General features: G+C 36.7%; 1 protein-coding gene across 1 annotated transcript in view; it reads right to left on the bottom strand.

The window, feature by feature from the left end:
* Window positions 1-203: 203 nt before the first annotated feature.
* The window catches only part of MALRD1 (MAM and LDL receptor class A domain containing 1), a 230720-nt gene continuing 218426 nt past the window's right edge, over window positions 204-12497 (bottom strand). The window contains 5 exon segments of the mRNA XM_056482973.1: window positions 204-624; window positions 1348-1404; window positions 3048-3123; window positions 11321-11411; window positions 11504-11580. Of these exon segments, the coding sequence (XP_056338948.1) occupies window positions 523-624; window positions 1348-1404; window positions 3048-3123; window positions 11321-11411; window positions 11504-11580 (403 nt within the window). The 3' untranslated portion in view covers window positions 204-522.

The raw sequence follows: 12497 nt of genomic DNA, 5'->3' as shown, positions 1-12497 counted from the left end.
CACTCTGAGCTGATATTCAAATCCATGATTCATGACCACTCTTGATTTAGTTTCTAATTTTATAAAGACTTTTCTTTTGCTTCTGCATCTTGGAACACTAAAGGAGTCAGTTAAAATCCCTTTCTAATGAAAAATTACAGAAATATTTAAGTCATAATTTCTCAAATAATGGACATAAAATTATGATTCTCAAACCTAAAGAATCTGGATTTGATTAAACATTTTATTATCATATTGGAATTTGAACTGTACAAACGTACAAAATGAATTCATAGTTGTAATTATCAATCTCTTTCTGCACCCACAGAAATGACAGAAGACTATATATAATTATGGTTTACTTATGTATGGATTCCATTTCTAATACAAATTTACTTTCTGAACATAATTGTTTTAGTAAGAGTTATTCTGTGATGAGTTATTAATTCATATTGCAAATACTACAGTATCATGACACACTTCCAGATTTTATAACAAATCTTTAGGCAAAGAGTTGCAATCACTGTTGATCCTGCTTTGTGTTTATGTTTTCAAGGAGCTGCATAATTTCTCCATGTCTTCTGCTGCTGCACCATAGAGAGGATTCGGGAAAGAAGCAGCATTCACATTTTCATTAAATGGATACTAAAAGAAAAAGATATAATGGAATTTAAAATCCAAGTGATTCAATTAATTTTTAAAAATGCACATACAAATGGCTGTAGATTCATTATAGAAGTAACATGTTAAAGAAAACTATAAAATCTCTGAACATTTTTAGACCAGATTTTCAGCTGAATAAAGTTAGCATAGTTCCACAAAAACAATTACATAACACATGCACCTGATCATGTCATTTAACTTACTTCTGCATCTGTTTCCACTTTTTTTCCTCTTGACTCCAGAGCCTTTGCTCTAATATTAACTTAGCATTATTTTAGGCAATCTGAGTACAATAATCTAATTGCAGTGGCTCACTAATTTTGGTACGTGGCATTGTAATTTCCTTTTATTCAAGGAAATAGTTATAATTTCCTTGAATGAAAAATGTATGAGAATGTAGGTAATATGAACCCTAGGTAAGGATTTCAGTAATTCTAAACATTTTCTTCAGCATCTGCCCAGACTGAAACTTACTGAATTAGTGTATGGTGTAACAAGTAGCCATGATGAGCAGCACTCCTAGAATTGTTATTTTGAGGTCCTTGCCAAACAATTCAACCCTGCTCATCTTTCTCAGATTTCTAGAGGTGCTAACAGTATAAGTAGCAATACACCATTGACTTTAAGTGACATTTTTCCCTTTCCTCTGCAAATGAATTTCCTTTTCTATCCCAACACACATCCTAGAAATGTATTATTACATACCTCATGCCATGGAGAAACACTGATTTGAACAGCAGATGAGGTGGCATACCCAGGAGACTATAAAAAGGGAAAAAAAAAACTGCTTCAGAATATTTTTAGTGAGCTGAAAATAATATATTCTGCCGTGTGGTGCCTGGGTAACACACTCTATGGATCCAAAATTATGAGTATTATGAGCAAAGTGTAGCTATGCTAAGCCCACATGGTTTTGGTGTTCAGGAAGGTTCAGGAGAACTCTCTTTATGAATCTCAGAGTCTCCCACAAGGGCATAACTTGTGAGTGTTCAGCTGAAGACAAGAGCTTTTGCTCACATTTTTTCATCTGTTTTGATCAATGATATACCATTCAGATTTAAGTCTCATCAGACTTGGAGAAAACTCATAATGCCTGTTTTCTTTTAAAAAGAAGAATTAGTGTAAACATGTATTTTCCCAGTCTTAGAGAAAATAGAGGAAATTCTGGTACATGGCTGGACTTCAATCACAATGCCTGGGGCTGTCTTCCATGAAAATGTCTCTCCTGACTGTGCTTCTCTTTTTCAACTTGCTATTAAATGAAGCCTGTCAGGAATCTATTTTAACTAAAATAAAAATGTCCTGATGAATTGGACATGATTGTGATGGGAATGTTTCCAACTTGGAGCTCTCACAAACTTCAACCTATAAGTGAATTCATTTGATCTAATGCCTCTAAAATCAGGTGTAAGGACCTTTTTACAGAAAGTAAATGGCATGTCATAGTTAATCCTGTTCAAAGCTGCAGTGGAGTCTTATATTATTGACTGTGCAAAGGACAAGGAAGTTTTATTTTCTATTTCAAACCAAGCCTAGCTCTTTCGTGCTAATAAGGGTAGTAACAAAATGAGGGCAGGAAGTATATTTAAAATATATTTCTTGGCTTTTTTTTCTTTTTACTCCAGGGTTCCTCTCAAGGTTCTAGAGACACCCTCATTTTAATTCAATCATATATTTCTTGTTCAATGTAAGACATTAATTTTACTTATCACTGTAATTTGAAAATTAAATCTTGCCTTTAATTATTTTGCTGCAGTATGTTCAATTTTATATATATGTACAATTTACTTAAAAAATTCTTTGTTACTCTATCAGTCTCTTAATTCTGATCAGCAAATGGTACCAGGGAAATGTGTGGTCAATTGCTTGTTTAGTGTCAAGGTGAATTTTACCGTGATGGGAATTGTGATGTACATTTAAAGGACTGGGAATGATTATAAAGTCTTTTATTAAAGTTAAGTGAGTGTGCAAAGGCAACTTGGCTGCCAAATAATGCATTTTTGTTTTCATTGTTGTTGATGTGTTTCTGTTGTTGTGTGTTTGCTTTTCTGGATGGTTTTTCTTGGTTAGTTGTTTGTTTGTTTTCCAGATACAAAAGGAGACAAATCCCAGTAAGCTTCTTATCTATGTGTAGGTAGATATTTAATCCAAAACACTTTTTTTCCTCCAAATCATCAGCCCATAGTCATAATAATTATAAAAACTGAGATGTTGTCAAAACTGAGCTGATTTCAAATATTACTATGTTTTGAAAATGCACTAGAACTGATTTGAGTGCTGAGTCAATTTTTAATTCTCATTTCTTTTATTTTAAATAGCATTCAATAAGGGATTGCATTATTTTAATGGAAAACTATTTGAGGACTACAACCTCACATTTTTATTAACATATAGAGGCAGCTTACCTTTACTTTCCCAGATGAACTAAGATCTTTGTACAATGGATTGGCAAATGAAGAAATAGCAGTTTCCTTCACTTTCCTTAAAAAGTCAAACCAAAAAAAAAAACAAAACAAAACAAAACACCATATCAGACAAGTTGTCAAATAACCAAACAGATTTAAGTTGAAAAAATAGGTGGCGAAATTTATTTACAGCTGGGTTCTACTGAAATTAATGAAATTAAACTAATATTCTGGATAAATAATGTCTAGGTTAAAATAATAATTTTTCATCTGTTGCTTCTAAAAATATGCTTCTGCATGGGAATAGAACTACTTAGTATTTGTAAAATGCAGGTATTATGGTATACATTAAATAAAACATGAGATTACCTTAAAAGTGGCATTCCTATAATTTGTTTGCATGGGATGAGATCATGCTCTTCCTGTGTTTTGCTATCACACTGACAATTCAGTGATTAACATGGTCTAAGGCTCCAAGTTCACGAACACCTTAGTTATTTAATTGTTTTCCAATTAATTGGGAAAGAACTTGCTTTTTGGGTCAAAATCATCAGCATCAATTTTAAAGCTATAGAAGCTACCCATACCTTTTGCTACAAAGCCATGAATAAATAATCACTTGAGGTATTGAAATGCAAATTTTTCATTAACACAATGCCTTAAACAATTTATAAGAGATGAATAGAACCAGTTTTGTTATTTATGGATCTCATATCTATTACCTTATCTGGAGGCTTAAAGATTTGCTTTCCTGATAGAAGTCTTCATATATCTTTTTTTTTTTGTTGTTTTTGTTTTTTTTTTTTGGAAGCACTTATGACCTGTGCTGTTAATCACATTTATTCTGCAAAAGCAGAATGGGGGGTAGAATTTGCAGCTAGGATATATTTTTTTCCCATATAGATGACTTGTTAATAGTCCACAATGCTTGAAATCACAGAATCATGGAATCATTTATGAACTCTTAAGATCACTGAGTCCAGCATTTGACTGATCACTGCTTTGCCAGCTGGACTAAGTGCCATGTCCAGTCCCTTCCATCTACAGGTTTAGTGACTCCTCCTCCATTGCCAGTCTGTTCCAAAGCTTTTTTTTTTTCCCTTTTAGAGAACAAATTCTCCCTGATGTCCAGCCTGAGGTCCCCTGGCACAGCTTGAGGCCATGTCCTCTTGTCCTGTCACTTGCTGGGAGAAGGGACTGACCCCCCCTGGCCACAACCTCCCACCTCAGGTAGTGGTAGAGAGCAGTAAGGTCTCCCCTGACCCTCCTTTTCTCCAGGTGAAACACTTCCTGCTCCCTCAGTTTCTCCTCATAGGACTTAATCTCTAGACCCTTCACCAGGTTTTTTGCTCTGGACTCTCTCCAGCACCTCAATGTCTTTCTTGCAGTGAGAGACCCAGAATCATCAAAGCTATTCCAATACTATATAAAAATCAATTAATTAAAATTACTGAAGAACGAATCAGAAGTTAATCTTTGCTTTTGAAGAGATACATTTAGGTTTATTTTGGTTTTTTTCCACAGTCTTTATGAATAAGAGCATATGCCTTGTGTACATAGAAATCTGCATGTACAAGATTCTAAGACAAAAATTTTCCCTAATGCTTCCTATCAGTCTTGATGATGGAGAAATAAATTTTGTTGTGCTAAAGAGTGTTTTTGTTCCAAAGTTGTTCCTACAGGTGTCTGAAGCCATGTCTCCCCAGACTCTGATAGACAGGCTCTGTGTCTCTGGCAGGATAAGGGGACAGGAGCAGTCACAGGGGCAGAGCCCACAGAGATGCTGGGAGGGGAAGCTGCTCCTCACTGGGAGCCACAGAGGAGACACATGGATTATTCCTGTTGCAAATAGCTAAAACCAGAATGGCTGCTTGGGAGGAAGACACAAGTAAAGCACAGAAATATTCTGCCTTATGAATTAAATCAGTTCAAGAAACTAAGTTTGGGTTTTAGACTAAACCAGATGTAATGTGTCTCCCTAAAATTTTCCACAACAAGGCTGCCAGAAAGTAATTGCTTCTAATGCCAGTCTCATAATTTATTTTGATTACCTGACACAACAATGGGGAGAGCTGAATATTTGAACCTGATAATTTTTTCATTTGATCTAATCTTAACTGTAATAGATCATTATATTCTGATTCATTTAGTTTGCTTAGTGAAGCAATGACAAATTATTTATAAGCCTAAGTATATATTTGCATCCCAGTCTTCCTGAATATAGTCCAGAAAATGTGTAAAAAATTTATTTTTACCATAAAATGAAAGCATAGCTTGAAAATCTGAGGCCAGAAGCAAACTCAGATGAGAAATTTTTAAGGAGTTTGGCTCTGCTTCTAAACTAGTGCCCAAAGGGCCAGACTTGGATCCCTTAATTTTGATGCCTCATTTTGGCATCACAAACCAACTGCATGGCCTAAAAGCATGATGTGAAATTAAACAAATCAGTTCTGCTTAGGGTCAGTCTTCCACAGGGCAACACCAGTCCCACAGTTCTCAGTGAGCCACCCTTGCTGTGCCAAGAGCAGGTGGTAAGGATGGGGATGGGTCTGGTTCTCTTTCACCACTCCCTTAAACTTGAGCAGTTTGTGCAACAGCTTATTTGGGCAAGAATGAGCTCAGTGTTCATCTCTGTTCTGAGAGCAGGGGCGTGCTGAACACAGATCTCCAGCTTCCTCTGCAAGGAGCAGAGCTGACCAGGAGGATTCTGTGCCCAACTCTGGGCACCAGTGCTGCCCAAGTGCTCCAACACCTTTGTGGCTGCTGTGCTTAGAGCTAAACTCAGTCCTGCCTGTGTCTCAAGCACTAAAACTGAGTCCAGCAGATTTCAGGTGTCCTCCCACTCTAGATCTGAGTCATGAAAAGCACATGGATTGGTCACTGAATCTTAGGGATAATGGGAATTTTATGGCCCAAAATATGGGCACTGCTTGAATGTATGCACCAGAAACTTAGATGGAAAATGAACTTTATCAAGTTCTCTCATGTTCTTAGGAAAAATTTTTGTCAAAGCAGGGCTTTGAAAGTCACCTTGAATATTCTGCCTTATGTAATTTATGCTACACATACATATACATAAAAAAATCCATAGATGCATACATATGAATATGTCTATGCAAACGTATATAGTTACCCCTGTTTGTGAATGCTGCAAGCAATCCTTTCTAAGGGATATAAATAGATAACCTTAAAATTTCTGAAGTGTTTTCAAATTACTTAAAAGGCCTTAAAGAATTTGCAAGTGAAAATTTAATCCCATGTTTACACAAGTGCCACAATCTATCAATTGGATGAGTGGTAACTGCAGTAAAAAAAGTTTAAAAAAAACCCTTAAATATGTGTGTAAGGTAGTTTAGAGAGAACTGAGTTTTCTAACACAGTCAGAAATACCACAATAGGAAAGGAGAGAATTAATCATCTTAGGTTGAGGTAGGATGGGGCATAGCTTTGCTGAGCTCATCTGCATTCTTTAGTAGCAGAAACTACTGCCTTGTCAGAGGTTTCCCCACTACCATTTCACAAAGGCAGGAGGATGTTATATGCTCCACAAAATACTCACTAGTGTATAAACAGGCTGCTGAGTAACAACATTCTTGTTAATGGAAAATTAAAATATCTAGATTTCATTTTTTGGATGCAAGAGCTCATAATTTTGTACTTTTCAATATATCTTTCAAAAAGAAAAAACAAATCTTTCATACAGAACACAGATTTTTAGGAAATACAGTAGTGGAATAATGCTTAGCATCTGATCCATAACAACAATGACAAAATTCTAGTGGACCAAAGATTTAATTAAAATTAAGCTACTAATTAAAATAATCCTTTTAAAGAATTTTTATAGGTGTGCTAAAGCCTCAATTCTTAACAGAAACTAAAACTCAATATATTAATTTCCAAAGCATATTTAAAATCTTTTCAACTAAATTTAGATTTGCTGAAATAGGCTATATTTTGCACATCCCATGAAAAAAAAAAGGAGACCAGATGCAAGAAGAGAAGATTTCCCAAAAGCTGCATCTAAAATAATGTACAAGCCACTTGGATGTTTGATTTGACTGTTAATATGCTGTCTAGGTTTACTAAGTCTGTACTTTGTGCCTTCTGAGTCACTTAAGGGAATTTATTTTTTTAAATCAGTCCTATCAACTTTCATTTTAGTGAGTTTGAAGGCTACAGACTACAGAGATTGGCTCTGTTTCAGTGTGTTTCCTCTTGTTTCCATGCAATTGTTCCTGTGTGGGGTGGTCATCAAATGTACATTTCAGGAAGACTGAAGACATCTGACTTATCCTTCAGAATAAAGAAATACAGAAGAATGAATGGATTTGGATAGCAGCATCAGACTAACACAACAATTCCCAAACAAGTTATGGCTGATGCTTCCAAATTTTGGTTTACTTTTTCCCATAAAACTGCACATTTTTCTGCCATTGTACATGAAGTGTATCTGTCTCTGTTTCAGTTCACAAGCTGAAAACGATTCAGTAAGTGTCATTATGCTGCCATTCTGTTTATCTCTTTGGGATGCAGGAGCCAGAGGCACAGCCAGCAATGACCTCTGGCAGCCCTTCAGGTCTGTTTGGAGAGCTTCCCCTGGAATACACCACCCATTCCTCCACACCAGACCTCCTCAAGAGTATGGTCTGACTGCAGAAAGCCTGGCAACAGAAACTGGGAATCATCATAATTACAAGTAAACCTTAACTATGGAGAAAGGCAAAAGCACTGGGCTTGTTCAGCCTGTAAGGAGGCAAGAGAACTGTCCTCAAGAAGATAAAAAGCTTTCTGCAAGGAGGAAGGGAATGATCTGTTATTGTCCATTAAGAAGGAACTTATTGTCATTTAAGAAGGACCTGAAATGATAAACAGACATAACAGCAGTTGGAAAGTAACTTTCTAACAGCAAACTTCTTTCTACCTAAGGTACCAATACAGCCCAAGGATGCCTTCAAATTCATGTTGCTAGAGGTTTTTAAATGAGAATTCAGGAGTGATACAACTGAGTCTAGGATGAAAAATGGCCTCTGTGGGCCCTTTCTGCCCATGATTTTCTATCACTTTATAATGCTTTCACAGAACACCTGTTTCTCACTCTTTTGCTTGTATGGTAAGATATATTGTTATATGCTTTGGAAAAATTAATGCTTCGTGTTCATTAATATTGACAGGACTGTTAATAGATGTGGTACATTGGCCTTGTAGTGGACGGAACAGTTCAAGAACAGGAAAGAAACAAATTTAAATGATCCAGGGACATTGACTGCTTTGGAGGCAATTACAAAAAGGCTGGGCAGAAAGTCACTTTTCATACTCCCACATTTCAAATTACAATGAAGCATTAGAAGGCATCTGCAACAAAATGGAAGCTAAAATGAAGTTTTGCTTCTATTTGGTCAACAAGGACAGATGTCACTGATGGAGTGAAGCAACTGGCAGCCTTCCCTTCTGGACTAGGGAACATCATCTCTAAAGTGCAAACAGGAATGAGAGAAACTCACAAGCCTCCCTGATTTGGGGTTTTTATACAAAAGTTTCACATATGCCCAGCTGGGGACTGGGAAGTATCTGGCATATCTGAATGCTGTCATGGTAATGAAGCATGCTGCTGCCAAGCCATGTAAGGCTGCTTTTGTCCATTAGGAAATAAACTTACATGATGAGTTCCAGTAACTCCCACTCAGTAACAGGAGTGTTTACTGCCTGCAGATCAGAAATTAAATTCTGCAAAGGAGAAGGAGAGAGCAAAGGGGAAGTGGGGCATCCATTCTGGGTTGAAATGAAGGGTTAAGGCACTATTCATGTTTCTAGAGAAGAGGGACAAATGTGACTTAGGTTCTTACTGCTGTTAGGGACAAACTTCTCGCCAGAAATCACCTGAGGGGTGCCCAGCCTACCCCTACTGCCTCCTACCTGGTTTACTGATGTAAAAAAAAAGAGTTATATTGGACTCTTAAACTTCTCCAGCTCTTGTGCACATTCCTGTACTATTTCCATTGAGACTTAGATGGACCTGCACACCCTTTTGAGATGTCATGGGAGCTAAAACCTACAGCTCTTAATGTGCCAGTGCCTGCATGGGTGGGTCTACACAGTAAAGCAAAGGGACACTAAAAGAAATCACATAAACATAGCTAGCAATAGAATTTATCAAAAGGTAGTAAAAAAGGCCTCAAGCATGTGAAAGCTTCCCTAGAGTGACTCTAGTGCCTAATGACTTTAAGAAAATAACATGGGTCAGGAGGGCTAAAAGAGACACAAGTGAAAATTAACTGTAGGAAAGTATCTGCTATGTGCCATTCCTCTCATTCATCAAATGCCTTTAAAAATCAGGAGTAAAGTCTCATGCCTCTGTGTGGTGCTGTCACATTGTACATTTTACAGACTTATGCAAACACAAGTCACTTCTTATAAAGCTTTATCCTAAAGATCCAAACTTCAGTACATTAACATTGGCTGCATTTTGACTAGTCACTTCTGATTACTGATTAAGCAGTTCAGGAATAACTTGCCTTAATTTACTACTATGTCTCCAGCTGTGATTTTTGTATACCAAATCAAAGTAGGCACTAGGTAGCTGAAGAGGAAGAGCCTGCATGAACTTATCTTCTCAAATTCAAAGTTTCAGATTTCATTGTTTTCATGATTTCAAACAATTTGTCATTTATTAGCTAGATTATTTCTTAGCAAGATGCCCATAAAAGTATTTTAATTTACATGTTAATTCACTGTGATTAAAAACAAGGAAATAAAAAATTTTATTTGTAGCGTGGGCAAAATGATTTGATGATCTTGGTTCCTAATAGACAAAATTTGTAGTCACAAATATTTCCATCATCATAACTTACCTTTCTGGAAGCTTTAATGAAAATAATCAAGACCAGAATAAGCTTTGTTTTGTAAGTTTGTCTAATCCTCTCTTTCACAGCTCTGATTCTTTAGTCTATTCTTAGAGCCATACTAAGATCTTCATTCATCCCTGTTTTATACCTAATAGGACCATATTGCTGAGCATCATATCACAACAGGTTACAAAATCTGAATTCTAACATATAATTACAAGAAAATAAAAAATATTCCTTAAATATAGATATGTGGGTAAAATAGATGTGAATGGCAGTGCAGTAACCTTTAAGTAGACATTTATGAAAGAAAAAGGTAGGAAGGAGTGTTGAGTGAGAGCACAGAAGAAATAGTGTAACAAACAACAATATCTTTAAATTAAAACACCATCAAACATGTTTTGAGAAATTAAACTCTTTTTTTTTTTTTTCAAAGATAACTATTGAAATCACAAAACCAAAAATCAAGCAGCTCTTATAAATCATAATCTTGCACTTCTGAAGTGCTTTTCCATATGTGTGCCTCAGCAGGTTGCACTAATGTGAATGAATTAAATCTTAAAGCCCCATGAAATCAGAGGAGGAAATTTTACTCCTGCTTTTAAGAAGAGGAAGGAGATGCAAGGAAAGCAGGTGAAGCTGTGCACTCAGTTAACAGAAGCACAACCAATAAAGGTCTCTGCTTCAGCTTTTTGCTTCTGTGTCCATAGACAGCTCCACCTGCCAGGGGAGCCTGCAGACAGGAGATGTGTCAGCAGCAATAATGCCAGGACAGGAGTCTGCACAGTTTAGTAGATACTTGGGGAGATAACAACATCCCCAAAGAGAGGAAAGTCTATAGCAGAGAACAAGTTTAAAGGAAAAGAGACAGCTTTGAAGATGAATTCTGGAGAAGAAAATGATGGGTGAGGAAAATCTGACAACACAAAAATGGACAAGGAAATGTTCACAGGAATTGCTGAAAGGGGGAAGGGACAGTGCTGGGTACTTGCTGACAGAGGAGGATCTAGAAAAATAAGTTAAGAGATAGGCAGAGAAGCAATATAGAAGTTAAATAAACAGAAAAAAAATCAGGGAGGAGAGAAAAAGCAGAGATTATCAGAGGGATGGCAGGAAGTGCTTGTAAATATATCTGGGAAATAGTGAATTTTCAGTTGAAGGCATTTCCTAAGAACCTCTGAATTTTATAATTTAAGAACAATCATACAATGCCACAATCAAAACATTCTAGGCAACCAAGCCATTGCTCATTGTTTCCAGACTGGAGTCCCTTAAGGTCAGCTTTTGTTGCAAAGTTACATTTTCTGCTCAGTGTTGCATATGAAGACACTGTGGGGAGATTTATAAGTTGAAACCAATGAGCCTGGGCAGTTGGCCATTGCTCTTTGCCACATTTATGTCTGCTATATGCAAAATAAAAGTTTCACTTACATTTCTGGCACTTTCTTCTTCAAAAGAAAATACAAGGCAGCAGCTGCAATTTTAATCAGTAAGAAACCAATACCCAGTCCAATCCAAATATCTGCAAAATCAGAGCAATCACAGACAGAAATAAGCAAAATGAAATACTCAAAGAATGAATTGAAAGATATTACTTTCTTTTTACAGACCTACCATTTTGTTGGAAATTTGGAGGCTGAAGAGGCTTAGCACTTATGTGGCAACGGTTTCCTTTCCATCCTTTTCCACATCTGTGAATAAAACAGGAGTTTTTGAAGAAGAGAGGAGAAAGGATCATAAACAGTGATGAGCACGGAGGAAATGCCAAAGTTTTGAGCACTTTTGCCAGTGACTAAAGCTTATCCAGGAATCACAAAGAGAGCAGCATCAAAGTTAAAATAATGGAATCTAAGAGAGAAATACACAAAGCAAACTAAGAAGAGAGAGAGAAAAAATAAAACAATTGGCTTCATCGTCCATAATGCCACCATATTGTTCTCTCACAGCAAAAGAAATTTCCATGTATCCCATATGTGAGGGTGAAATACATTTCTGAGTTGAGGAACTGGGACTGTAATATAGAGAAAGACACTCAATTAGAATATGAAAAGATGTTCTTCTCTTGTCCCCTCATTTGCCTCTCTTGTTTTTCTATTTTTTATTGTAAAAATGATACTTCTCCAACAAATACCCTATCAAAACCAAAGCTACACTTGACTGCAGCCATGTCAAATTACTCCAAAGTTTCAATTTGGTAAAATCCAGTCTTGATTTGAAATGACCAAAATATAAAATATCTGACATAAGCTTTGCTGCTTTGATTTACACTTGTTGCTTAATGTTTAATCACATCCACCAAAAAGGTCTGTATCATTTGTCACTTTAATTTGCCTCAAGCTGTTGTCTACTTGCTTTTATTGTGGCCTCCATCAGAGTGGAGGGGCCCTGGACAGCTTGGTGAGGCTCAGCCACCTTTGCTGAGACACATGCAGTTTGGGGAATCCCAAAGTGGCTGCAGCATAAAGGGTTGTTGGGGGACAGCCACATACTGACACCTTAATGTCAGGCACCCCTCGTGGTGGTTGAACCCCATCCTGAGTGCACTGATGGAGTGACTTCTACCAGCTTTCACTAATATGCATAGCTGGTGATTTATGAGCTCCATAAA

The sequence above is a fragment of the Oenanthe melanoleuca genome, chromosome 2 (genome assembly GCF_029582105.1).
Source record: "Oenanthe melanoleuca isolate GR-GAL-2019-014 chromosome 2, OMel1.0, whole genome shotgun sequence".
NCBI lineage: Eukaryota > Metazoa > Chordata > Aves > Passeriformes > Muscicapidae > Oenanthe > Oenanthe melanoleuca.
Note: the sequence above shows the minus strand (reverse complement) of the source record. Positions and strands in the feature narration are given on the sequence as shown.